The sequence below is a fragment of the Dryas octopetala genome, chromosome 8, assembly GCF_963921425.1.
Source record: "Dryas octopetala chromosome 8, drDryOcto1.1, whole genome shotgun sequence".
Taxonomy (NCBI): Eukaryota; Viridiplantae; Streptophyta; class Magnoliopsida; order Rosales; family Rosaceae; genus Dryas; species Dryas octopetala.
In genome coordinates this window covers 3,988,197-4,015,526 of record NC_141373.1, presented here as the reverse complement: position 1 = coordinate 4,015,526, position 27,330 = coordinate 3,988,197, and the positions used below count along the sequence as shown (strand labels likewise).

The following is a 27,330-nucleotide window of genomic DNA, read 5'->3' as shown; positions in this document are numbered from 1 at the left end:
TACACGACAGTAAATTATCATCAAATGTTTATAAAGAAAACATGGCCAACATTAATTCATGCCTATCTAAAACTATATAGTGCAATATCACATCAACACATTTTTTCCCAAATATCATAATCGTGAATATGAAAGGAATAATATTGATTATTTGGAGGAATATGTTAACAATTGATATTCATGTACGTATGCTTAGATGTTGATATATTATACATTATTAATGTATGTAGATATTACATGTTTTAATAAATGACAATTTAAGCATAAACAATCATATGAATCATTGACTTACATAGATTTTTATAAATATAGACCAACAGATCTACGCGTAAAATTGTGTACGATTATTTTATAATTTATTGATAAAATACTGTTTTTGAATATATATCAACGAACTCACAACCACAACCACAACCATAGCAATCAATTATTTTTCTTGATTTCTAATTAAGTATAAAAATAGTAGGTAATTTGACTAAAGCCTTTTTTGTTTCATATATTTTTTAAAAGCAAATAAGGAAAGAAAGCTGGGTAAGAATCCATGTTTTGATGCTTATCCAGGTGTGAGGCGCGCAATGGGTTCGGTTCGTTATACATATATGACATACGAGTTTACGAGGAATTTGGCAAACAAATCTCCTATTCCGAAGTTCCCGCCTGTCGTTTAACGAAACGCATCGTTTCTCGTGCCGTGCGGCCGCAAACCCAATCCATCTTCTCTTCCTCGTCTCTATCTTTTTATCTCAGAAAAAAGAAAAAAAAAAAACCTCCTCCCTCAGTCCCTCAGTCCCTCCCACCTCGTGCTTATCAGATTCCATTCCACCCACAAACTCCCGCTAGCTGCCAACAACCAGCTGCCAAAACACCCACCGGACCCCGCTAAATTACATCAACGCCACTAACACGAACACGTGGCCGTCTCCCATTTACCCCTGCATTACACACTAGAAATTGATGATGTAGAGGATTAGAACCCTTTTCACCAAAAAAAGAAGGAGGACCCCACCTTCCCACCACCAATAATTGATCATTCTCCTAATCCTCTCTGTATTCAAGCTGGCACCACCGTCTCCTTGTACACTAGTTCTACTAGATTGCTTTGCTCTGCTTGCTAGTTGCTACTACTCTTCCATCTCTATCCCAAAACCCTAACCCTAATTCCCACCACCTCTCTGTAAATACAATCATTAATATTTTTGTTTGTCTCATATAAATAAACCTCCCCCTCACTCTCTCACTTCACTCTATGCTTTAACCCAAAAACAGAGAGACAAACAAAACATGCTGCTCCTACAGTTCACTTCCAATTCCGTACACCTCCTCTGCCTCCTGTCATTGCTTTCGTTGATCAAATGCTCCGATTCGCTGACGTCCGTCTACGACGTGCTTCGGGCCCATGGGCTTCCGATGGGCCTGCTGCCCAAGGGCGTGACGGACTTCGAAATCGACGAGGCGGGCCGGTTCCAGGTCCACCTGGATCAGGCCTGCAATGCCAAGTTTGAGAGCGAATTGCATTACGACAGGAACGTCTCGGGGACTCTCAGCTACGGCCAGATCGGAGCCTTGTCGGGTATTTCGGCCCAGGAACTCTTCCTCTGGTTCCCAGTCAAGGGTATTCGGGTCGATGTGCCCAGCTCCGGCATCATTTACTTCGATGTCGGCGTCGTTTTCAAACAGTTCTCGTTGTCGCTGTTCGAGACCCCGCCGGATTGTACGGCGGTTGGTGGAGTCGAGCAGGCTGATATTGACGGTGGAAGGCTAATAGTAGAAGCCGTATCCAAGGTCAATTTCAATCTCTTTTTTATTGGAATTGAATTTTTCAAAAAATAAAAATTAATACTGAAATTGTGTGACAATTGATTGATTTGCAGAGTAAATCCGGAAAGCTGCGATATGAGCTCGATCAGGGGCATTTTGTGTAGAATTTGGAGGAGAAGTGATTTAAGATTGTGGGTTATGGACAGAGTCTGGATTAGTGTGGTTGTTGCTTGAGTTGTTTTATTTTAATGGCCGGTGAATTCGATTCGAACCCAAGATTGGACGAGGCAGAGTAAGAGCTATTACAGTCGTTTGTGTCTTCAACTACGAAGAGAAGAGCCCAAATCAGGTGATGAATCTGCAACAACAGGTTTTATGTTGTGTTGTATTTAAGTTCATATGGTGGTATCATGAAAAATCATAGATGGCATAAAAGCTTCCAATAAAAACCAATATCACCTTTCTCATTGCTTTGCTTTGCCTTGTTCTAATCTGTCAGTAATTGTTTGAGTGGTGGGTGGTAGATGAGAGGAAGAGTGCTAATTAACCCAGTTATTTATATTGTCTGATGCTAATATACACACTAATTTCATAGAGGACTTATATTTACATTGTTATATGCTCAGGTGTAAACCTTGAAGGGCTCTGTTCCCATTGTCAGAGAGTTTGAGCAGAGGGTTTGATTAGTGATGCTAATGAGAGAGTAAAATTCTGCACTCGATTTTTGTTCTAGAGGTTCTTTCTCTTGACAAAATTTTGTTTCCCTTCTTTCTCTTTGTTTAATACATTTAAGTTTTCTACTTCTGATTTTGTTCTTGTAGCTTATCTGTTGTTTCAAATAGTTGAGGTGCCCTGTTGTGTTAGGATAGAGACTAACAAGTTAGGGAGAGAGCTGAGGCTGAAATTCCTGAATGTCAGGTTGGAGTATGTAGATTGACTGGAACTTACAAATGCCTAAACTTGAGGCTCAAGTTTGTGTGCACTGGACCACAGTACCACACACTCAATGCCAGTCAAGCAAAAGCCTTTTATGCCTTTTTTCCAGCAGATGTTTGGGTTGCATATGAGATTTGGCTTTACTTTGCAATATGAAATTCCATGTTTTGTTCTCTGTTGGGTCATGCCCAACTTTGCTCCAATGCAAACCAGTGGGTCAACCATGTCAGCAACCTTCAAATCCAAAAAGAAAAAAGAAGAAAATGTCAGCAACTGTAAAGGAACCCAAAGGCTAATGACAACTTGTTTGTTAGTTCCTTTCTTAGTGTTCCTCAATTGACTATCTAAAACTGGTTTGCTCAATTCTCTTTTTTCAGGCTAATCGCATAGTGATTTTCCTATTGTTTTTCTTCATAATTCTCAATGAGTTGCTTTTAATGTAAATTCCTGGAAAACAATGCCTAGCTTTTGTTTGGTTTACAAGAAACCCAAGTCAAGGCCCAAGAACAAAAGCAAAGCAAATATTGTCCTCAATTCACTGTTTCATGAGAGGATTAAACTGTTCTCTACCTTTGTTGTCAAAAAGGAAAGAATTTATAAGATGATTGTTTATAAGCATTTTGAAGTAAGCATGCAGAGACAATTAGAAATCCCACATGTAGTGGTACCCAATGTCTTGTTTCTATCTGCCTTCATGTGGTCCTTTGTACGTGTATATCTGTATGTGTTAGCAAAAATGTGGCAGCAAAAATTCTGGATTCAAGCAAAAAGTAGAAAACAACAGCATTATGTGTTCTCTTAAGTCTTACCCATCAAGGGTGCTGAAAACCATTTTCTGTCTCTTTTCGTGTGGTCAGCCCATCTTTGTTACTCTGTTATAGGATGGGATCATATCCCCAATCAATTTTCTGGCAATTCTACTGTTTAGCTTTTGTTGTGGAATTCATGTTCTACATGGAATGATAATACAAAATATCTGAAGCGAGTGATTGTATTTCAGTCTTAATAATTGTTTTTTTAATAAAAATTTTTTTTGGGCCGTTATATTCATACTAGTTAGAATATTTCTAACTTAGGAGAAGGGAAGTGCCCTATTTCAAAAATCAAAGTCACCATCAGAAATTGACAAGAGGCAAGAGTATATTCTATTCTTTCATTGACCTTATGCTCTTCATTTGATTTGACTTATTAGTCTAGTGATATGTTTCTTTGTTACATTAGAAGAAATTTCAAGTTACTACAGTGGAAAGAAATCTCAAGTTCAAATCTCATTTATAAAAAAAAAAAAAAAGAAACAAGAAAAAAAAATTGGATCACAAAACTTAGGGGAGTGGACTCTTTTCTCTAAGGACATATTTACCAACCAGTAATGAGAATGGAAGAAATGTGAATTATTAATTTTGTATAAGGATATTTTAGTAATTAAATTGGTTTTGATTTTCATTCATTTTAGTTAATAAACACTTTATGAAATTCAGTTTTATTTTCATTCTGATTTTCGACATGTAGTAAACGTAAACACATTAATGAAAATTTCTGATTTTAATTCATGCATATTCCAATTTAGTTTAATAAACTTGCCCTAATAGTAATACCCCCGGTCTTATTTAAAAAACAAATGAGTGTTAATAATCCTGGAATAGGGTGGAGTCTTTGAGAAGGAGCAAACACGCGGCTATTCATAAGCTTTCGAAAAAACCCAAACGCGGGCAGGTTAAGCAGAGTTAGTTGACATGCATTTACATGCATGGCCTTGATCATCGTGACCCTTGTCGGACTTGCATGGATTCTCTGCCCAATTTCAGACAGCTATTCAAGTTTGGCATATATGCACTCATGGTAGTTTTGTTTGAGCACTAGTGCCTATCTTTCTTGTTTATTGCCAACCATTCTACATAGTTTCATGATTTCCCAAAATTCCCCAACCAATACCCAACATAAAAAGGAGATTTCAATTGTTTCATCAATTAATGGTTCACACTAATCAACAATGGTCAATCTTTCACCTTCATAATTTATGTTATTATTTTTATACTTTCTATTTGAATACACTTCACAAACCATATGTATTAAAGAAAATCCCTAATAAAATGTATAAATTTACAACTAATCATGCTTATTATTTTTTATTATGTCATTTGTATCCGTTAAATAAAAAATAATTGTTGCCACCTCCCCACCGTTGGTTTTTTTCTTCTTTTTTTTTTTTTGGCCACGTTGGTTTTTTTCTTCTTAAATCAATGAGACGTAGGCAAAAGTAGTAAAATAGTTGAAAGGGACGCATGTAAAAACTCACAAAACAAAGGGTCCCCTAGTGGAAATGTGGAAGGTTGTGGTCCTCAAGACAATGACATGCATAATGCTACAAAATTCCAATAAACCAAGGACATTTTTGCAAAACCAAAAATGGCAGCTCATATCTTCCACGCTAGCCCATCACCACCGTCCATTACATGATCCATTGATCCAAGACCACCCATTGACCATCTTCGCAAAGTCCACAACCCCACAAAAATAGTAACGCTGTCCTAACACGCACCTGATCACTCCTTCGTCTCTTCGATTTCTATTTACCTGTAAAAATCGCTCACTCATTTAATCTATCCCCCTCATCTCTAACACCACCACCACCTCTCCTTTCTCTCTCCCTCTCTCAAAAGCTCGCCGGGAACCACCGGTCTCCGGCGGCTAAATCCCCCTTTGACTACAAACCCACAATCATTCCCACCACTCTCTTCTCTTACTCAATGGCCTCAGTTCCCTTCCTTTCTCTCACACTACCCCCCACCAACTCAAAACTCCTAATAAAACCAAATTCTCACAGACCAACAACAACCTCTTCCTCTTCCTCTTCCTTTTTTTCCTCTTTGTTTCCGTGCTGTTCAGTTTCAAATAGGGGTTTAAGAGTGCTGTCGATAAAGGCGTGCTCGACATCACCGTTTATAGGGAGAGTTGGGTCGCAGAGAAGAGAAGGGAACTCTTCGTTGCTGTCTTTTGGGATAAACCCACCAACTGCTATATCCAAAGAGGCTGCTCAGAGTGGGGAGGACTCGTCTCAGGTCTTGTCCGGAATGCTTCCCTTTGTGGTTGCTGCCACTGCCATTGCTGCTCTGGCTCAACCTTCAACGTTCACTTGGTGGGTCTTATGAATTTTCTTCAATTATAAGCTTTTCAATGCTTGCATGTTGAATTCTTGTCGAATTAAGCACTCGGATTCTGTTTTTGTAGTTTATTGTATTAGACTATTAGTCCAAGTAGGATTATATTATTCCTTTCTTCTTTTTTTCCTTTTTCTGTTCTGAAGAATTAATTGTATAAAATAATACTATTTTCAGATACCCTTTTGTATATATATATCAATATCATGTCATTTTCTGTAATCCTAGATCATTTTATTGAACTCTTAATTTCTGAAGTTTTACCCATGTTGAGTTTTTAAAAGAAATACAAATTAGAAGCTGGGACTGCTTGCATGTGTTTGATTCTAGGCGCATGAGGGACTCTGGGGTACTAGTTTTTCTGCTTCGAAGTTTTTTGCTTATTAGTCAGCAGATAATATGCCAAAAAGATTGTATCTTTGTTTAGTTTTACAATAAGCAATGTGTTAATTCTAAATTAATGCAGGGTATCTAAGGATTTATATGCCCCTGCTCTTGGTGGGATCATGCTCTCTATTGGAATCAAGCTTTCCATTGATGATTTTGCTCTTGCATTCAAAAGGTAATATTTCACCCACACCACTGAGTATATATTCTTACTGTCATTATTCTATTCTGTTGGTGAGATTTTGAGTGTGCTCCCAACATTCTTTACTTCTCATCTGTTGCAGACCTTTACCACTCTCTGTTGGGTTTATCGCGCAGTATGTGCTGAAACCGGCTCTCGGGGTACTAATTGCAAAGGCATTTGGCATGTCTAGGATGTTCTATGCTGGCTTTGTCCTCTCCACTTGTGTTGCAGGGGCTCAACTATCTAGCTATGCTAGTTTTTTGAGCAAAGGAGATGTGGCCTTGAGCATTCTCCTCACCAGCTCCACTACCATTGCCTCAGTGATTGTTACACCTCTGCTAACTGGCCTTTTAATTGGTTCTGTTGTCCCAGTTGATGCTGTTGCCATGTCAAAGTCAATATTGCAGGTAATGGGGAGTTTAGGAACACGTGTTTGGACATGCTTCTGCCTCTCTTAAGTTTCATGTACATTTAATTGACATTGTTATTTTACTGGCTAGGTTGTTCTTGTTCCAGTCACCATAGGCCTTGTGCTCAATACCTATGCAAAACCAGTTGTCAATGCCCTTCGTCCAGTGATGCCATTTGTTGCTATGATTTGTACTTCATTGTGCATTGGCAGTCCTCTTGCAATTAATCGGAGCCAAATTCTGTCAATGGAGGGTTTCCGATTGATTTTTCCAGTTTTAGCATTTCACGCAGTGGCCTTCACTCTTGGATACTGGGTATCCAAAATCCCAATTTTGAGGTAAATCTTCCTTTGTCCTAGAAATGTTAAGTTTATGATTCGAAGTCATTTCTTGTGCATAGTGAGGAAGAGTTCTGGGCCTTTCGCGTAAAATGATAATAAGCAACCCTCCTTGCCATTGCCCTTGTTTTGTGAACTTTGATACCTCCTTGATCATAATGATGTTTGTAGTACTTAATTAATGGCTTCTCCTTTGTCTCTCCATGCTTTTTCAAATAGCATACATGTTTGATCATTGTATCCCAGGCTCCAATCCAAAATCTTGTTATATATTCACTCTAGCAAACCTCTATTTTAGACTTCCATGCCCACTTTGACTTGACATCTAGTTATAACTCTTCTTTGCCTTATTGCCCTGGGCAGAAATTTTAAATCTTAGGACTTACATTTTGGAAACTTTTAAGCTAAGGAGTTAGAAGTGTTTTTATATCCCCAAATTCCCTTATAGATAATATTGGTGTTGTCACAGGCAAGAAGAAGCTAGCCAAGAAGAAGAAGTTAGCAGGACACTTTCCTTATGCACAGGAATGCAAAGCTCCACCCTAGCAGGGCTCCTTGCAAGCCAGTTCCTTGGGAGTAGTCAGGCAGTTCCTCCAGCATGTTCAGTTGTTGCCATGGCCATCATGGGCCTTTTTCTCGCCTCTTTCTGGGGCACCGGCTCCCGAATCAGAGACCTGCCTTCCCTACTAATGCCTCAAATGGTTCTACCATGAAGGCTTAGTGAAGCAAGCAACAATCAAGGAGTTTTGAGGGGCTAGACAAAGCTAATTTAGTGCATACTGATGGTCAGGGATACTAACGCAGAGCATTTCAAAAGAGGTACAATAGAAGCGATGAGTGGTGGTTATGTTGAACCACCTCAACTGTGTCGGAAAGCAATCCTGGAAACAGAGGATCAGGAGCCAAATATAGACAGCGGGAAACATAGTTTAGGCTAAGAGTTGTAAAGTTGTAAAGCTTTTTATACTATAGCTGTATGTTGATGTTGCTACTTTGTATAGACCCTTAAAGGTATATAAAGTTCGCAAATCTCAACCCACTTTCTCTTATATCTTTGATGTAGCAACATCAACATACTATCTTGATGTTGTTACTTCGTATTCACAGCAGAGTTTGGGAGTCTAATAGAATGGTTTAGGCCCAACATAGTCTTTCTGGGCTCTACCTTAGCCCATCTCTTTCTACTCCAGACTTAGCATTTTGGGGGAGAGGGAGAGATGACATAGGTCCTTACTTGTTAAAGCCCACCAACCAACACAGTGAGAAAAATACTTCATCAATTACATGATATAGATCATGGCTAAGGAACACATTTTAAATTTAAGTGTTCCCTTTGTAGCTAACTTCAGTCTATTAAATACTTTGATCACTAGGTAGTGTGCACACCAAGATATCTAATTCTCTAATAATAATGGATAAATTACCATATACTCTTAATTCACTAACCTCTCTCCATACTTTGGGGAGGTTAAAAGTGTATAATCTTTCACTAAACTTAAAGAGAGGTTAATTTAGTATGTAATGTATCCTAAATTTTAGAGGTACTTTATGCATCTTGTTAATCACTTCAATATATGCGTGCAGAAGCAAAAAAAATTCTGATTGAACATCTTTTAGGTTGAGTTTTGTTCGAAAATTTTCCCATATATATATTGACTATACTTAAGGCGATCGATATCGAGCATGAAATAGTTGGTGTTCTTTTCAAAGAAGCTTAATTTATATATCCACGTGAGAAATGAATATATCCAAGACTGAGGAGAGACGTACGTGTGTATGGATCATGACAACCCTTCTTGAAGCATTTGGATCATGATAACCCTAAAAAGATCGGTGGAGAACTCGATAAGACTCAGGTTAATAATTCACAAGATGCTCTCTCTCTCTCTCTCTCTCTCTCTCTCTCTCTCTCTCTCTCTCTCTCTCCTCGTACAAATATTGAGTAATGTTGTTAAATTGTTTTGTAAGATCTTTAATCTATAAATTTAAACTATAATAAATTTAGACTATAAATTATTTTAAGAGTTCACCTAAGTAATATTTAAATTGACTGACAACACAATATAATACATATCAAACTATTTGGTAAAAAAGAATTTCTTAACACAATGCATACCTTTAAATCTTTAATTTTCACTGAAGTTGATAATACAATGCATCTATACATGCGACACACACACATGTATATAATATATATATATATATATATGTATATATGTACACTTGGAGAAATTTTCTAGTAAGGATGTCCTTACTTTAAAAAAAGTAAGAGCATCATCATCTTCGAATCTACAATTCAAAGATCAGAGAAATTTTCAAATAAAGATGTCCTTACTTTAAGAAAAGTAAGAACATCATCATCTTCGGATCTACAATTCAATAATCAAAACTGTTCATATTTTAGAACATATATCATTCAAAGATCACCCTTACAAAAAATCAGTCAAATCAGAAACTGTTTAGCCAATTTATTACAGCAACATCATATTAATTTTATCCGACGAATTGTATTTGTCTGCACAATTTAGATGACCATATAATTACCGATTTGACTAATTTTTTACAAGAATGACCTTTGAGGAGGAACTTAAAACTGTAAAACATGAATGATTCCGATTAATTATGGAACTGCATTGTCAAGTGATACTCAGGGAGGATGTTCTTACTTTTCTTAAAGTAATAACATCTTTACTTAAATGAGCCTGTGTGCACTTGTGTATAAAGAATTGGTTAGCTTCAAAATTCTAAGGATGATAAAGCACAGATTTGGGAATCACGCTATCAAAGCCATAAAACCCGTCAGCTTAAACCTTATCGATCAACAAGTACATCATCTGCCCATATTACAGTCCATAACATAAGGTTTAATGCTATATAATGATCTTATTTTTCTTGGACCCTGCAACTTTATTTTCAGACTATAATTGTCTTTTGATTGATTGAAATTGTTATTATTTTATAAAATCAATCCAAAATTAAGAACATATGTAGCTTGTTGCTAGCTAGCTCAAGCAGAATAAGCATCTGCAATCCTGGTCATCACCTTTACCTGAGTGTTGAGACACTTTATGTAATGTGCAGCCTCATCCAACAAGCTCCAAACATCCATGGCTTCACCGCCCGGTACCAATTTCCGAAGCTCGTTTGCCTCAAAAATAATCCCAGCATCATTACCGCACTTCTTCTTGTGGTTCCTTAGCTGTTTGTTTTTCATGCTAAAACTGCTAATTGATCTTCTGGCTGCAGATTTACTACAAGTCCGCTGGGCCCGCCGGCTTCGGATCCTGAGAAGCAAAGCTCTACTCCAAGCTCTTCTAGACCCCACAGCTGAAGCCATGGATGCATCAGCAGCAATCTTAACCATGAGATATCGTCTACACATCTCCATTGGAGAAAACACATGTGGTGATGATCTTTGCTTATTATTTAAGCTCTTTAGGGCTCTAAGAAACCCTTTTGTGAACCTTGATTTTAAGGTACTAGGCCTCAAATTCAATCGTGGAGGATTCATATATGGTGAGTGTAGAAGTACTCTTTCTTTCTGATAATCAAATAGGGTTTTTGTGGTAAGAGGGATGGACCGGCCAAAAGACTTGACAAAAGTTGGAGATATAGATTTTGTTCTGACACAAAAGGTCCAATTGCTCTCACAACTCACAAGGACAAGAGGAGAATCAGTTCTGACACCAATGTCTGTGTGTTTGTGTGTGTGAGACTGTGAGAGAGAGGGGTTAAGATTGAGAGTTATAAAGAGGAAGGACACTAAGGAATCAAATTCTTTTAGATACTAGCTATAGCTACAAATAATTGCATTATTAATTATAGCTAGCTAGCTAGGGGTTTCTTCTTGGGTCTTCAGTTTGAGTTTTGGGAGGTGAAATTAAGGTGGGGTTGCCAAGGGCCAACCACCATATGAGAGCACATGGTTCCATTACCCACTTGGGATTAGCTGTGGGGCCTTTAATTTCCTCTCTAATTAGCTTTGTTTCTTTTATTGGATCTTTCCCTCTAACTCTATCTAATACCTGATTATGCTAACTTCATATTTGAGTTTGTATTTTTTGGTGAGGTAACATATGGTGAAAGCAGATGGTACGTATTCATTAATCGGGATTGGGAATGACTGATACATAAAATTTAGAGTCTAATAATATAAATGCGCATTTTATATATGTTGCTAGACTATCCTTTTCTCAAAAAAATATTATCATAAATATTATGAGATCGAATACCCTAGCCTATTAACAGATAGTCGATCTGGATATGTTATATATTAACTGATTATTAATTTAGATAATTGATAATGTGAATTATTGTCTTAATTAATGTTTAATGTGAATTATTCTCGATCCGTAACTGTTATTCACCACTACACGTACAGCTATGCCTTCCTTAAAATCTGGACAAACACAAGCTTCATGCACACATCGATCCATGGTGCATGGTGTTAATTATTTCAAAGGGCTGCAAGCCTCCAAATGCTTATGGTTAGCTCCAATAAAGATCAATAAGAAATTAAATCTTGCACACGAATGCAGGAAATTAAATTACAAAATAATCAATCTTGTGTAAGAAGGTTGACCTCTGCATAGTAAAAACTGTAGCCTTTCCCCTTCAACTCCAGCAGGCAGCAATCTGAAAGTGATATTGTTTGACATTAGTTTAGGGTAATTTAATTCAAGGAAGACTTCTTTTTAATTACTTTCATCTTATATATGCCATATTAAAAGGACCTTTAATTAAATAACTTGAAAAGAACAAAATGACAGACGATATGCATGCAAGCCAAATTGGCAAATTGAACACCATGGATTGGAGCCTTTCAACAAAAGGATGCACGTACTACTAGCTGCACTTGATCATCAGGAGCAAAATAAGAACATGGGTGGGCCTGGTTTGCCTATAACATGACATGCCTTATCGATATCACCAATTGTTCTAGAATTAGACTATTTAACCAACTCATAATTAGTAGGCTTAATTAATATTTGTTCAATAATTAAGCTGGACCAACATGTGCTTGCCTCTGAGTTAATTATCATTAATTGTGCTGGACCACGAAAATGCATTCTGACTCACTGTTTGGTGTGCATATATATTCCTCATTGAGCACACAAACCATTTTGTTTCTTTTTGTTGCAGAGCAGTGATATGCATAATATAAAAACGAATTTTAGATAAAAAAATATAGTGCACTAGATTGGGGACATGAATAAACATATTAATTTCCATTAGTAATACTGGAATAATTAATACTCCATATATAGATTAATTTTGTATAAGTAGTACCGCGCTATTAATTGTTGTTTCCTTGTTGATTTCCAAATTTCTTTTTTTCTTCCCTTTGGTGTTAGCATGGCCATGAGCAAAAATTAGATTGTTATCCTTGAAAAAAATTTAGTTTTCATTAATATGTCCAAATATTATATTATATTATATTTTGATTTTGGTTCTAATGCAAATTATGAACTGGTACGTGTTGGCATCAGTTTTCTCTAATGCGAGATGAATGAGGAAATAACACATTTCATTTGTTAATTGATATATAATCTTCTATCTGTCCTCTCCGACCAATTAATCTAGCTCCATGCATTTCTATGAGTAGTTCATAGTTTATATATATTCAATACTCCAAATTATAAATGACACATCAACTGATAAATCGCTGTTAGCCTGTTATAAAATCCAGACCTAACTAACCAAAAATGCCAAGAGGCTTTTTTTTTTCCCCCAGATACTTATACTATTAATTATTAAGCTAGCTAGCCTTATATAAACTAGCATAACATCAAGGGTCATATCAACATATAGCGATTGGGTCTTTTGACGTAGTTTGGGGGAGAAACCATATTCAAAACACCTGAAATGCAAATGGGCTAATCACTTGAGAGATCATATCTCAAGATTGGTACTTATTCTAAATCACCGTATATATATATATTCATATTCAAAGCTCATAGCTGAAAAAGAAGGAAAGGGTAATCTGTATATATATATATATATATATATATATATAAGTAGATCAATGAAGTAAATAATTAAGAATATCGAGTATATAATGTACAACATACTCGATCTTGTTAATGTATTTAGAAAGTAGAAACTTTGGCTATTTCAGCTAGCTAGCCTATATATTCATGTGTCAAAGAAGCTACAACTACAATATATATATACATGCTCATTCTATTTAGGTATACCTTAACTTATTTATGTTGAGGTATACCCTATTAGGACACACACGAGTCGTTTTGTGTCAATCCAAACTATTCATTTTTTACATCTCCATTGATATATAGATCATCTTTGCAAAAAATTAGCCAAATCAGAAATTATTTATCTGTTTAATTTTGATCAAATATAAGGACAAACCAAATATTTTTGATGAAACCGTTTATTTGTTTGATCAAAATTAGATAGACAAATGATTTCCGATTTGGCTAATTTTTTGCAAGAATAATCTATCAATGAAGATGATTCTTGTGAATGGTTCGGATCGACATAAAACGACTCGTGTGGGCCCCAACAAAGTCATACCTCAACATAAATAAGTTGAAGTATACTTCAATAAAAGGAGTCTGTATATATCAATAAGGTAAAGTTTTCATCCCCATCAAAACCTAGATATATATAATTTGAATTAGCATAAAAACCATAACTAGAGTATGAACAATATATTGAGTACTTAAGAAGTATACAAGGGTACTATATGTACAAGACTATGATGAAGGAGAAAACAAGAAGTTTGACAAATGATCATCAGTACGTACGAAAATATCCTCAATATGGTAATTAATGTACGTGTAAGAATCTTGGTTTAAAAGCTAAGTATAACATGTTTGAAATAAACTCAAAAAAATTGGTATATATTCCGGCCACTCCAAACATAAAGTCCTAATTAAACAAATATTGGCTTCTGATGAAACAACAAAACTAAGCGAAAACCCTAGAATCCCAAGCCCAAATGCCCTTAGTTACAAGACAAATTAAGAAACTCTAAGAATTAACTAAATGCATATATACATATAAAGTAATTTATTAAGAAACTATTGTTCCACATGCGCCATCCCAATTAATTTGTAACCCTCCTAATCTAGTTATCTTATCTTATCTCTGCAGTACTAAACAAAACATGAGATCGAGCTATATTTCACAGCTGTAGTACTGGGCGGAATATATACATATATGGTACGCTCGCTAGCTAAACTTCAAACTATATACAGTATTTTAGATGATAAAGAATGTAAGACATGCATATATATATATATATATAGGCTTAATTTTTAATGGTTGTTTCAGTTTATAATATATATACATGAATAGTAGTATCCACCAAAAAGACAAATATATATATATATATGCATGAAGCATAACTAGAAAGTAAGCATTCACTGGCTACTTTTGAATTAAGCGCGCAGTAGGAATTGGATGGCGTATCTAAATTAAAGATTATCATCAGTAACTGGGAAATATATTAATTGCAAATCACGGGTCATGGTTGATTGTTATGGTAAATAAATTGGGGTTGGACCATACTCTGATAATCATGTAATTAATGTACTACTATTTGGACCAATTTACTCCTATTAATTGATTAATTAATTAATGCACTCTTTTATTTGAAAGAAAAGAGTAGTCTAGCTATTTAGTATTTCTAAATCTTCAATATTTGTTTTGACGAATTTGATTAATGTACTAAGAAAAGTACTGTTACTACTGTAGGGGCAGAAATTCATTGAAAATTAACAATCCTAGAAGAAATTAAGATTTAGAACAAAATTAACAAAAAAGAAGAAAACGAAGATTTATATAATTACAGGACGATATATATATACACAGGCAACACATATAAAATCTATCAAGGAATTGATACATCGATCTCCCCATTTTACAAATAAGAGTACTTCGATCTAGAGCTATATATATATGTTTCTTGTCTATATATTTTCTTTTTTTTTTTCTTTTTTATTTATTTAATTTGGTGGCCCTATATACCATCCAGATCAAAGTACATAATTATACATCTTTTTTTTGTAATTTTTTTCCTGTATGAGATTTTTTGTTTTCCATTAATTAATTCTTTGTATGATCAAGTAGAGTAAATTTCCGCAATTCTTGACATCACCTTTACCTGAGTGGCAAGGCACTTCATAAAATGAGCAGTCTCTTCCAGCAGCTTGCAAGTATCCATGGCTTCACCGCCCGGCACCACCTTCCTGAGCCTATTCACTTGACCCGAACCACCGACCTCAACCCAGTTCTTCTTTCTCAATTTCTGAACACATCTCCTCTTCATGGGCTGATGATGAGTCCTATTAATTCTCTTCAAAACGGCAGCGTTTCGGTTTCGGATCTTCCAAAGCAAGGCCTGACTCCAAACTCTTCTGGTCCCCACGGCAGAAGCCATGGACGCATAAGCAGCGATCTTAATTCTATGGTATCGTTGCCGGATCTCTCGGGGAGTGGGAGATGACCTGGCCATGTGTCCATGCTTGTGTATACGTGTGAGGGCTCGGAGGAGCCCTCCCGCGAACCTAGATTTCAGCGAACTAGGGTTAGGAGATAACAATAAGGTACGAGAATTCATGAGTGCCCAAAAAAAAAAATTAGGGTTTTGGGAGAGTTGGGTGGAGTAGTACAAATTGAGACAAATGAACAAGATAAAGATTTTGTTCTGACAGAAAGGGGTCCGCTTGGTCACAAGCCACCAAGACAAACAAGAAAGAATTTAGTTTTCTGACCAGCTCTGACACACTGTCATCTGTCTCTCCACAAAAACTATGTACCCAAAAAACAGGAGATCGATGAATGTGATTAGGCAATTTAAGGAAGACAGGGAGAGAAAGAGAGAAAGAGAGGAGAGAATATTGGAAATGGGAGGTGTAGAGAGGAAGGAGGAAAAACTTGGAGAATCAACCTAGCTTTAATATAATAATATCATATTAGAGAGAGAGAGAGAGAGAGAGAGAGTTGAATTGAATAATAGGTAGCTAGTTAAAGTTTGATCCATATTTCGTTTTCAACATGGAGTTTTTGAGGTGAAAAGGGGGCTTCGTGGGGCTGCAAAGGACCAACCACCATATGAGCGCACATGGTTCCATTTACCCACTTGACTTGGATTATATATATGGGGCCTTTTCTTTTTTCTTTCTAACATCATGCATATATGTTAATTTATCTCCCTCTCTTGCTATTATATTCCAATTTGTCTTCTTTTGGTCTCTATAAGCCAAAGGTATTATATATAGCTAGTGCATGCTCATGGTGATGAGCTACCAACTAGTGGTGGATATATCATATCTATGAGCTGATAACAATGGCCGGCGACCGACATGAAATGGTGTCTATATATATTGTGTTGTGTTACAATATGTAATATCTTAAGTATTTTTGTCTATTACCAATTTATTTTGAATTAGATGTTCTAACTTCTCTAAATGTTACTTCAGTTTCGATCAAATAATAAAAAGCAGATAAGTTCATATATATATATATATATATAAGAAAATTACAGATTTTGTCCACTTATTTTATACCTAGTTCAATTTTGGTCCACGATCTTTTTTAAGTTCTGTTTTGGTCCATTAATTGTTTCATTTGTTCAATAAAGGTCCAGATTTGTGACTTTAAATCCTTTGGGTTGTGTTTTCTTCAATTATAATTGAAGTATAAGTTATATTTTATCATTTCTTAGTCATAAAAACAAATTTGGAGTATTAGAATCTAATAGAATTGAGATTGGGTGAAGTTTGAAAAATTGGCAGTTTCGGGTACCCTACTTTGGGGTTAATTATCTTGAGTTTTAAAACTCCAATTTTAATGATCTTTATATGGTTGTAAAGAAGAAATGCATAGCTTTAAAACAAGTATATGTTTGCTGAATTTGGGTGAGATTTGATAGGGTAAAAGGCATGCCAAATTTAAGAAAACAAATCTGGACCTTTATTGAACAAGTGAAACAATTAGTGGATCAAAATAGAACTTAAAAAAGATTGTGAACCAAAATTGAACTAGGTATAAAATAACAGAACTAAATTTGTAATTTCTTCATATATATATATAATACATTTAGTAAGGAGAAATTCAAAATTATTAATTAGAAAATATTTTATTACTAAAGAGTAAAGACGAATAAGATAACTATCTATGTTGCACTTCGTACCTCATTTAACAACATAGTACGTTGATAAATTGTCAATTTAAAATAATATATTAAAAAAAAAAAATTCCTACTATCAATTTGACAAGAGAATATAAGTGTCGAATCTATTTACTCTATTTACTAAACACCATATAGAAAGGCTACCCATATGGTTTTTTTTTTTTTGGTCGAAAGGCTACCCATATGTTGAAAGGCTCTTTCTTGCCTTCCTTGTGATAAAGTATGTATAGGTATCAGGTCTTCCGTGGATCATGTGAAGTGACAGTTATTAGGGAAAGTGACAATTGGCAAATCCAATTGGTTTATATGATCGATCACTATCGCTTGTGACAAAATTAGTAACATTCAAGATTTGGTTTTATTTTAATTGGATTTGGCTTTTTTATTACACTTATTTACTGAGAGCATCAGAGCACCTAGAGACTAAAGTAGCAAGAACTTGAGGCTATTTGTCTTTTTTTCTAGTCAAGGAACTTGAGACTTTTGACCATGGGGTTACAGAAAGAGAGAGCACGCGCGTGCATGTGACCTTGTAGCCCAACCGCATGCTAATAGCTTGACACCTTTTAGGGCTAGCTAGCTAGTTTGCCTTATATATATTTGGACAAAAAAAAAAAAAACTTAATTACAAAATTTCATCATTATATTATATACTATTTGCCATATATCATAGAGGGTTGGAAAAAGAGGAGGCCAAGGCGACTGTAAGTCTGGTTGTGATTCCATTCCTGTCTAATACTAGTGTGGTGATTAAAATGTGTTTATATGTCATATGTGTGACAATTAATTAATTAAGGTGTCAATGAACTATTAATCTTAATAATTAATTCAATAAGTACATATAAACTATTTCGTTATACAATCAATTAATCTATATAAGACAGCAAGAAATTAATCAAGGAGAAAGAGGTTTTTTTAGAAAGGAGAAAAGGAGTAATGCATGCTTCTCTGCCTCACTCTCTCACTCAAGTCTCAACACGTTGACAAGTCGTGTGTTTTGTCCTTTGGGTCTCGTGAAAATCTCATGGGAACAGCCGGAGATAGTACTAATTTAATTTACAAATAAAAAACATAAATAAATATATTGAAATGAATTTATATTAGAGGTTAGTTATAGAAAAAAATAACTTTTTTTATAGAATTATTTTACTTTATGATGTGATGCACACATGCAGTACGGGTTTTAATATTCTCAATATATACACTATACAAATAAGATATAAAAGGATTATATAAATAATGTAGTATATCTTTTCCTTTATATACTATATATGTTCTTCCTCCAAGAAGAATGTTTAGAACTTGGGGTGAAACATTAAAATTAAACTTATTTTATTCAAAGAAAATATAATGTAATATAATTCATCATTCATGGCATTGGCATCACAAGAAAAAGTAATTAAATAACTAGAAAATAAAACCAAGTGAAGTGAGTGACAGACATGCAAATGCAAAACAGAACACCAAGCTTGGACTTGGAGTTGAGAGTTTTCCTGTTTTGGCCTTCAATAGTAAAGTTGAGGAAGTAATGTGGGTGGGCCTGGCTTGCCTACAAATGGACATACACTCACCAAAGCTTTAGGATTAGACTTTAACAAAACTCATAATTAGGCTTTGTGTTGAGATAAGCAGGATCCACATGCTTTGTTAATTTATTCATCTTCTTAAATTAGCTTTCTTGCTAGCTAGGACCACCGAATTGGCTTCTGAGTCAGTCACAGGTGTCATCCATACTAGGACACCCCCAAGAAATTTGGTTTGCTCTGGTCACATACGAGTTATTCTACAATACAACTTTATATTCTAAGAATAAGTGGAAAATGTTCACCCGCTACATTTAAAAATGAAAAGAATAGTTGTATTCTATAACTTTTGGTTACATACATGTTAAAAGAGTAATGACTTTGTGGCCTGAAAGAAACAAGACTTCCTCCCGAGGAATTGAGAAAAGGAATCAGATTCATGTGGTACTTACTAGTGTCTTGGTTCTCAAGCAACTCCTTTATATGCCTTATCAAGTGCAAATTAAGACCATCATCATATCATTAATTCCTAAAAGGCAGTGAATAATTTGAGACCTTCACGATTTGAATTCATTAATGTTGCAGAAATGCACCCCTTTTGCATTTTATTTTTTTTCTTTTTAACAACCCCATAAAAAACTTTCAGAAATGCCATATTGAATTAGACCCCTAGCCATCTGAGCTTCATCCACAATCATGGACTATGAAATCTTACCAAACACATGATAAGCCCATGGACTATAGTACTGTATTTGTAACTGCCAAGAAGCAAAACAAAGAACAAAAAAACAAAAAAAAGAGAACTCACTGATGAGACAGACTAACAAGACTTCAAGTGGCATTAAGTTGACCCCAAAGGTCTTCGTTACAGCAAGGTTTTCCATCTTAATGATCATCTTTTGGCCAGAAAAAATTAAATAATCATCAAAGGTCATTAAATCGGGTGATCGTATAACTTGTTTCCAAATTATACAGAAGCATGATGTTTTATTCAATTGTGTAGAGACCAACTTTAATTTATAGATTTGGACCAACAAATATACAATTTGCTTTTTGAGTCTTCGACCAAATTGGTTAAAAGATCCTTTTATGCCAAGGGAATATGTAAAAAGGTGGTATACTACAATAGAAGAGCCTAGAAGAATCAAAATGTCATTTTAATAATATAAAATGGGTATAAAAAGGGCCAGAGTAGGCTATTCACATATGCTGCCTGAGCAAAATTTGCTTCACAATACACTTTAGAAAAATTCCTACTATTACATATATTGATTATTGCAATCAATTTTAACAAAAAATCAAAGAAAAAACTCATGAGCTTTTGAAACAGAAACTTGGTAAAAAGTTTCCTAGTAATAGCATATTTATACATTTCCATTCTCCTCCAGTGAAGACTCAGAAGCAGAGTCATCAATTGTGGAATTGGAGATTGTCTCCAATTGGCTGGAACCCTCACTATCTGAAATCCCAGATGGTCTGTCTTCAACAGGTTGTTTCAAAAACCAGTACATGATGCTTGCAGTCAATGTAAGGATCATCTTTTGATTCACCTGATGAAATTTATAACCAGAATTCAGTTAAGGTACATGATTAAAACTGAAAGAAAGTTATTCAACAAACAAGGCCAAGGTAATGATCCCCAAAAGTACCTCAGTTATGTCTTCAGGAAGTAAAAATATGGAACATCCAAGCTTCCTTGCAATACTGATGATGTAGGTGGCGTTCATCTTTTTCTCCTGGTCTATATTTTTCAAAGAATGAGAAAAATAATTATGAATAGTCATTGTTAAACATATTGATAATTGATAGTAAAGTTAAAAATAAATAGTTAATAGGCATGATCACAGAAACTTTGAACTAGCATAAAATCCAAGAAATAGGACAACTTTTTATTGAATGTAATCATCAAGTGGTTATCCCACTAGTAGTACTACAGGACACATCCCAAATATCCTTCAACTACACTCATTATCTATATTTTGAACAGGTATCAAAACAGAAGAATTTAGAACAAGTGAAAGATATCGTTGATTCTTAGCACACACTGAGATTCACTAAATAAATTCAACTTTGACCAAATGAAAATAGGAGAAAACATACCTGTTACTCCTTTCGTAACAAGACTCCAATTTACCACTCTAGGCTGCACAGAACTGAGCAACTCAAGGAAAAAAATGCCATCTGACAAACTCTTATCCTGTAAAATTGATATAGTAACGTATGATGAAATATTAATATTGTTATTTGCTAAACAAAATAAAATGTAAATATAACAAAATATTTCTGCTAAAAAAATCTCAGATTGATTTGAACATTGATGCTCAGACAAAAGAAGTTCTTCCTAATGTTTGGAAATTTCAGGTATGATATTGGTGCATGTAAATCATGATATCACCGCCTAGCTGGAAATTTCAGGCAAAACAAGTGCATTTTGATTTTACTTCTCCATCACCAAGTATGAAAGGCTATCCTTCATCTACTTCACTAAACACCTGAGCAAATAAAATGATAAATCCAAGACCTATGGACTAGAATGTGCATTTTTATTTCGAAGGAACGGTTTCATGACTTTGGTCATGGCTACAAGATCTTTGCCTTTTAATTTTCTTTGTATTTGGGTGGTTGCTCATCCATCTCTTCAGGTGATGATAATGATGCATGCTATATCATAGCCCGTCTGGGAATATCAGGCAAAATAAATGCATTTTGATTTTTAGTTCTTTTTCATACCAAGTGTAGAAGTCTTTCCTCAGAAAGCTAAAAGTAAGTTATGTTTGTTGATTCATTCAACCTACTAATAATTGAACTCGCACACCTCAGAAAGCTAAAAGTATGTCGTTATCATCAAACACTATAATACTTGAAGTTGGGTTAATTGAGATCGAGCTTGTGACGAAGGAAAGAAACTAGAGAAATGGTACCTTAAAACTATCCATGCGACACTGGCTTCCTGTGTGGCTGACTTTGCTGTTGGCCCATTCCAAAATATCAGCATCGGTGATTTCCTTCCCATGAGAGTGAAATCTCAAGTTCTTTAGTAGTTGGAGGATGTTGAACCGCATCAATTGCCATAAATAAGCTGAAGAGTAAAGCCACACTCTTTGATTCAGATAAAATATTTATTTTTTTGAGTGATTATAAAAACATATAATTATCCCAATAGTTTGATGTAATTTTATGGATTCTGTAAAAATATAGCATTAAAATAAGCTGGAACCTATTCACAGTAATGTCTAGTGCACTAGTCATAAATGTGCCAGAGAATGTACCTAGTATCAACTTTTTATTCCCCTGCACAATATCATTTCCAGCAACATTTACCAAAGAGAACTTCAATTGTTTCCCGATTTTTACAACTTGGTTACAGTTTTCTACTTTTCTGAATGGCATTTTAATTGGAGGCTTGTTTGCAATCTTCCAATTGACAATTCCTGGTGAAATCTTGTCCAGGCACTCCAGAAGCACCCACCTGCAGAGAACCAATTTCAATTCAGCTCTAGATGAAACCAAAATCAAGCAGCTTGATTAGCTAGCAATGTCTAACTCTGGAAGTACTTGAATTTAGTTTACATCCATTGTGATGTTTCATAAAATCAAAATATACAAAACCTCAGTCTTTCAGAATTATCAGTCCAAAAAAGAACAATGAGTTTTTCAATGTTTTGGAATTTTTTTGAAGTTTGGTTTTATTCGAACCATGAATCTGATGTGAAGTTTGTTGTGCAACTAGGTTGAAGACAATAATAATATTATCAGAATATGAATACTTTATGTTCAGAGGATAGATAAAGCACTATAATATTAACCATTTATCTAAGAGTAAAATAGCAAATTAGTTTTTACCCATCTCTGACGTCCTCAAAGACATTATTGATATATGTTGAATTTCCGAAGCTATTTATCCAGAAGCGAAATGCTCTCTCTTCTCTGGAAATTTGGGTGTCATCTGGCAAAGTTTCAAGGAATGAGATCTGCTTTGTTTGGGTTGAGAGACCATTCCTACAGGTGAATGAGTAAAACTTAGATTTTTTACATTTCAAGTTCTATTGTGAAGGTAGCCATTCTAAAAGGAATACATTGCTCAAGAAGGGTTAATTCTCACCTATGCTGGAAAATATGTGCAACAAAAGCAAGGTTAAGATTTGGGGATCCTTCAACAATATCTTTTGCAGTCAAATATCTCTTGCAACCCATCCTATCTGCATGTTCAAGAACTAACTTTGCTCTTTCCAAAGGATTTTTTGCAGCCAATGCAGATGGATTACTGTGCTCAGGTGCGAGAACATTTAAGAGGTGAGCATAAGCCTCTCCGTCCTGCAAGACAGGCATCTCATACCATCAAACACTAGAAATATCCATGCAATATATGTCAAACTACATAGCAGTTAAAGCTGTTGCAATCCATTGAATCAAATCACAGGCTTCCTTTCCTATTTGCTTCTATAAATGAGGAAGGCAAGTTATGTCTATCAACCTTGACAAAATATTAATTTAGTCTCATACCTTCACATCCGAGGAGAAGTTTGTGACTATCTTTTTATATTCTGATTTCTTCAATTGGAAATTCATCCACCTTAATAATATCTTATCTGGTGGTAGACTCATCAACTCTTCCACATCCTGTTGGTTTTCAATATCGAAGACATTAGAAAATTTATTGGTTTAAATACTCGCCCCCAAATTGTTCTAGGAATCAAGACTTATATGAATTAGGACGTTCTAACCTTACTATCATCAACCAACTCCACCAATTGAGGCGTTTTCTTCAAGTTGAGGTCTGCCAATAATTGTATCTGTATAGCATAACAATTAGTATAAACACTCTTAAAAAGAAAAATATGCAGCTTGCATTGCATTCCATATCCAACTTTATATATAGTTATCTACCAAGACTACATGGCTTTCATAAGAAACCTTTGGTTCAGATATAGCCCATAAATTTTTCCAAAATCAAACTCCATGCTGATGAATTTTATATCAACAAAGAGTTATATAAACCTGAAAGTCTTACCTTGATAATCTGAGAAATCAATCCAAGAACAAGATGACGCTGAAAACCAAACAAGGAGAACAGTATTGATAAGTATCCACGACAAGTATGTATATTTTATAACTCAACTCAAGTAAGCAGCAGCAATACATACATGTGTTTGTGTGTGCACACATTTTATATACATTAAAAGGCATGTATGCATACCCTTCCTTCAATGAAGTCCTGAGTCCCAATATTGACTACAGTACATCCAACAGCCTTAGCAGAGTTGAGGCAGAGAGTATGGTTTTCGTTTCTCTCCCACGGATTGAGTACTCTCTTAGTATTGATAGCTCGTTCATCAATTGTTCCGGGCACTGCAACATTGATCAGCTTACTGTATCCAAAAAACAAACCCTCAAAATCCAATCCACAATTCCACACCGAAAAAACAACTCAACAGAAAGATACAAAAAGGAGAAGTAAGAATAATGATCAATCACCATAAAAGTACTCCATCTTTGGCGATCTCGAATAAATCATTGGTTGATGGATCAATAGGAAGGTATCTCTTTAGGAAATCATCTTGTGCAAGGTAGTTATTGATGTGTGCTACATAGGATGCCTTCTCGGATTCGCTAATGGTGTGAAGCAAAGTGGTGGTAGCAGCCTTGAGAAAGGCAGATGAGGAGTTGTTCTTGGCACCACTCCCAGTTGTGGCTGTGGCATGAGCTTGGAGTTGCAAATAAACCTGCCATCGTTTCAATAACTTGTAACTCCATTTTCCAATTCAATTAAGAGGGTCTCAAAATCAATAACTTCAGCTTCAGTTTCTTCAACATCCCATACAAATTATATTATTATCCAATCAATCAAGCAATAAATAACAAACAGAGCAGAGTATTCAGTTGGGTTTTGAAGTAAAATTGTAAATTAGAGAGCAGAACAGACCCTGAGGAAGAACTCAAAATCGACATCGTCATCAAGGTTGGGATACAAATCGTGAATGAAGGAAGCTCTGTCTTGTTCAGTGAGATTCTCTGATCCCACAACCTTGAGCCTCGACATCTTGGCAGGCAAGTCTCCAAGCGTGAGCCTTCCGTTCTCCCTCTTCATGCTTACGAACTTCACCATCATCACCACCACCACCATCACACATTTTCAGATCGTTCAAAAACCAATTCAACAAAAAAAAAAAAAAAAAAACTAGAAAAAGCTGAAGAAACGAAAAGGGTATGTAGATTGGTGTTAGATAAGAAGATTAGAAGAAGACGTACGTGGGACTTTAAGCTGCGGAGCTCGACTTGGGTGAACTGGTTCTGGAGCCATGGATCTGAAACCAGAATGCCCACGTAGCCCGACATTTCTGGAGCTCCAAGAAAGAAGAAGATGAATGGTGAGCTGAGCAGCTGAGCTGATCTGTTTCACTCTTTGCTATCCCCACAAACCCACTTTGATTTAATAATGAATTAAATGGAAGTTAGAGATGAGAGAGTAGCAGAAGAATTGAAGAAGAAGGTAGTAGTACAAGTAGTAGGAGGAGGAGGGTGGCCAACAGAGTTGGGTTGGGGTAGAGCTGTCAGAGTTCAAAGTTTGTTGCTTTGAATTTTTGAGGAATTCAAATTATGACCATCTTGTCCTCTCTCTCTCTCAAATCTCAATCAATGAATGAATGGGGTTCAATGGTTCATACTTCGCAAGCTTCATCTTTTTCTGTTTGTGAGGAGTGAGGAGTATAGTGTGTGGAGGAAAGGGAGTGGGTCCAGAATGTCGTTGAACAATTCAAATAATGACTAATAGGTCCTTTAATCCTCCTCATTCCACAGTTGCTTCCAACTTGTAAGTTTCAACTGTGCTTAGACCGTTACGATTTCAAGTTTTGAACATTGATTAATAAACAATTACACCAACACTAACATCAACATTAAAAATTAGCAATTAGCAAAACCTTTTTATTCTGAACTCAATAAAAAACTATCATATTATATGTGTTGCGAGTACTTGTTACAACTAGCTTAATTGGGCATTGAATTTTTATTGTTTGCTGAAAAAATCTACAATACAACCGCTCTTTTAATTTCTTAATGTAATAAATTTATGTTTCCTGTCTTCAACTATAAAAGGGTAATCACCATTCATTATGATTGTATAGGATATAAAGTTGGCTTATGGATTAGTAATTGCCTAAAACAGCTAGAGTTGGGCATTGAATATTATATTACTTATAACGTGGTGATTCATTCCGAAAGAGTATAGGGTATATGGATGTTGATATAGGCCTTTGCCCAACTGCAACTCTGCAAAGTAGAGCTGGATAAAAGTTGGATTGCCTTTTAAAAAGCAGAGTTGATGAGACAACGGTTGTTTTTTATATTTTATACTTTCATAGGTTGTTTTTTTGGTATAAATTTAATTTAGACACATAACTATATAAGCTATTTCAACGGGATCTATGAACTTTAAAATATTTTAAATATACACCCGATCTATTATCTAAATTGAAAAATGAATTTCTATCTATTGATTTGTTGAGAGATCAGTTAAATGACAGCTTAGTTTTTGCTGACCGGGATTACTTGGCAACATGGCGCTATCTCAGCAAACATTTCCCGCCAAATGAGCGATACATGCCCACAATTTAATAATAATAGAGAGAGAGAGTTTGTGGGTCCGTATCAGGGGTTAGGTGGACCCGTGTCGCTCATTTCCCGCCAAATGACCGACACAGGTCCACCTAACCCTTGACACGGGTCCACAAACTCATCATCTCTTTCTCGCTCGTTGAACACAAGTGAGAGATTTATATTCGAATTTGGGGGAAAACGTGATATTTTTTGGAGACTAAATGGTCAGGAGAGCGTTCGACGAGCGAGAAAGAGGTGATGGGTGTGTGGGCCCGTGTCAAGTGGACATGTGTTGCTCATTTGGCGGGAAATGTATGCTGAGTTGGTGCCACGTCGCCAATTAATCCCCGTTAGCAAAAGTCAAGCTGACATTTAACTGATCTCTCAATAAATTGATGGACGAAATTTTATTTTTCAATTTACATAATAAATCAGGTGTATATTTGAAATATTTGAAAGTTCGTGGACCTTGTTGAAATAGCATGTATAGTTATGTGTCTAAATTGAATTTATGCCTTGTTTTTTACATTTCATACTTTCGTAGTTTCATAGGCTTCAATGTAACTGGTTAAACTACCAATTACGGGTGAGAATGGGTCATTTTTGATAAGATTGATAAGGTCATTTTTGACAACTAATAACCGACCCACCCATTATGGGTCAGTTGCGAATCAATTATCGATAAGACCGATATCGGTTGGATTGTCAAACCGCAACTCTACAAAGGACCACTAGATAAAAGTTGGATTGCCTTTTAAAAAGCAGAATTGATGAGACAACGGTTGTTTTTTACGTTTCATACTTTCATAGTTTCATAGGGTTCAATGTAACTGGTTAAACCACCAAATACAGGTGGGAATAGGTCGGGTCGGTTGCATATT

General features: G+C 35.5%; 5 protein-coding genes across 6 annotated transcripts; 2 read left to right on the top strand and 3 right to left on the bottom strand.

Moving 5' to 3' along the window:
• Positions 1-616: 616 nt before the first annotated feature.
• Positions 617-2,558, top strand: LOC147276179 (uncharacterized). 2 transcript variants are annotated; one of them, XR_015123857.1, is made up of 3 exons: positions 617-1,782; positions 1,872-2,107; positions 2,385-2,558. XR_015123857.1 is itself a non-coding variant. In XM_086254204.1 (2 exons), exons 1-2 carry the CDS (start codon positions 1,282-1,284, stop codon positions 1,920-1,922), a joined length of 552 nt encoding a protein of 183 aa, XP_086110330.1. In that variant the 5' UTR covers positions 617-1,281; the 3' UTR covers positions 1,923-2,372. The 2 variants fall into 2 exon arrangements, 1 of the variants encoding a protein (XP_086110330.1); XM_086254204.1 differs by lacking the exon at positions 2,385-2,558 and having other exon boundaries at positions 1,872-2,372.
• A 2,727-nt stretch (positions 2,559-5,285) lies between these two features.
• Positions 5,286-8,210, top strand: LOC147276178 (Sodium Bile acid symporter family). Its single transcript, XM_086255439.1, is given in 6 exon segments — positions 5,286-5,830; positions 6,319-6,414; positions 6,524-6,830; positions 6,924-7,171; positions 7,641-7,867; positions 7,870-8,210. Coding segments are annotated over 6 exon segments (1,290 nt in total). The 5' UTR covers positions 5,286-5,441; the 3' UTR covers positions 7,893-8,210.
• Positions 8,211-9,968: 1,758 nt separating this feature from the next.
• Positions 9,969-10,942, bottom strand: LOC147276177 (transcription factor IBH1-like). Its single transcript, XM_086255305.1, has one exon. The coding sequence runs from the start codon at positions 10,680-10,682 to the stop codon at positions 10,179-10,181; it is 504 nt and encodes a 167-aa protein (XP_086111431.1). The 5' UTR covers positions 10,683-10,942; the 3' UTR covers positions 9,969-10,178.
• A 4,013-nt stretch (positions 10,943-14,955) lies between these two features.
• Positions 14,956-16,085, bottom strand: LOC147276176 (transcription factor IBH1-like). The gene has a single exon (XM_086254996.1). The coding sequence runs from the start codon at positions 15,753-15,755 to the stop codon at positions 15,258-15,260; it is 498 nt and encodes a 165-aa protein (XP_086111122.1). The 5' UTR covers positions 15,756-16,085; the 3' UTR covers positions 14,956-15,257.
• A 3,906-nt stretch (positions 16,086-19,991) lies between these two features.
• Positions 19,992-25,500, bottom strand: LOC147276175 (Actin binding Calponin homology (CH) domain-containing protein). The gene is made up of 14 exons (XM_086253159.1): positions 25,103-25,500; positions 24,777-24,950; positions 24,329-24,576; positions 24,051-24,222; positions 23,865-23,903; positions 23,578-23,646; positions 23,357-23,473; positions 22,956-23,167; positions 22,697-22,852; positions 22,123-22,322; positions 21,775-21,932; positions 20,954-21,050; positions 20,503-20,594; positions 19,992-20,403 (listed from the first exon to the last, which is right to left on the bottom strand). The coding sequence occupies exons 1-14, from the start codon at positions 25,187-25,189 to the stop codon at positions 20,218-20,220; spliced, it is 2,007 nt and encodes a 668-aa protein (XP_086109285.1). The 5' UTR covers positions 25,190-25,500; the 3' UTR covers positions 19,992-20,217.
• Positions 25,501-27,330: the final 1,830 nt, after the last annotated feature.

Bases quoted from the DNA above. Each gene is read 5' to 3' on its own strand.
- LOC147276175 (XM_086253159.1), bottom strand. From the start codon at position 25,189: ATGTCGGGCTACGTGGGCATTCTGGTTTCAGATCCATGGCTCCAGAAC. The intron at 23,168-23,356 runs GTATGAGACTAA...CCTGTCTTGCAG, and splicing joins ACTTCTCCTCGGATGTGAAG to GACGGAGAGGCTTATGCTCA. The intron at 21,051-21,774 runs GTACCATTTCTC...TCAATTTTACAG, and splicing joins GTCGCATGGATAGTTTTAAG to GATAAGAGTTTGTCAGATGG.
- LOC147276176 (XM_086254996.1), bottom strand. From the start codon at position 15,755: ATGAATTCTCGTACCTTATTGTTATCTCCTAACCCTAGTTCGCTGAAA.
- LOC147276179 (XM_086254204.1), top strand. From the start codon at position 1,282: ATGCTGCTCCTACAGTTCACTTCCAATTCCGTACACCTCCTCTGCCTC. The intron at 1,783-1,871 runs GTCAATTTCAAT...ATTGATTTGCAG, and splicing joins TAGTAGAAGCCGTATCCAAG to AGTAAATCCGGAAAGCTGCG.
- LOC147276177 (XM_086255305.1), bottom strand. From the start codon at position 10,682: ATGAATCCTCCACGATTGAATTTGAGGCCTAGTACCTTAAAATCAAGG.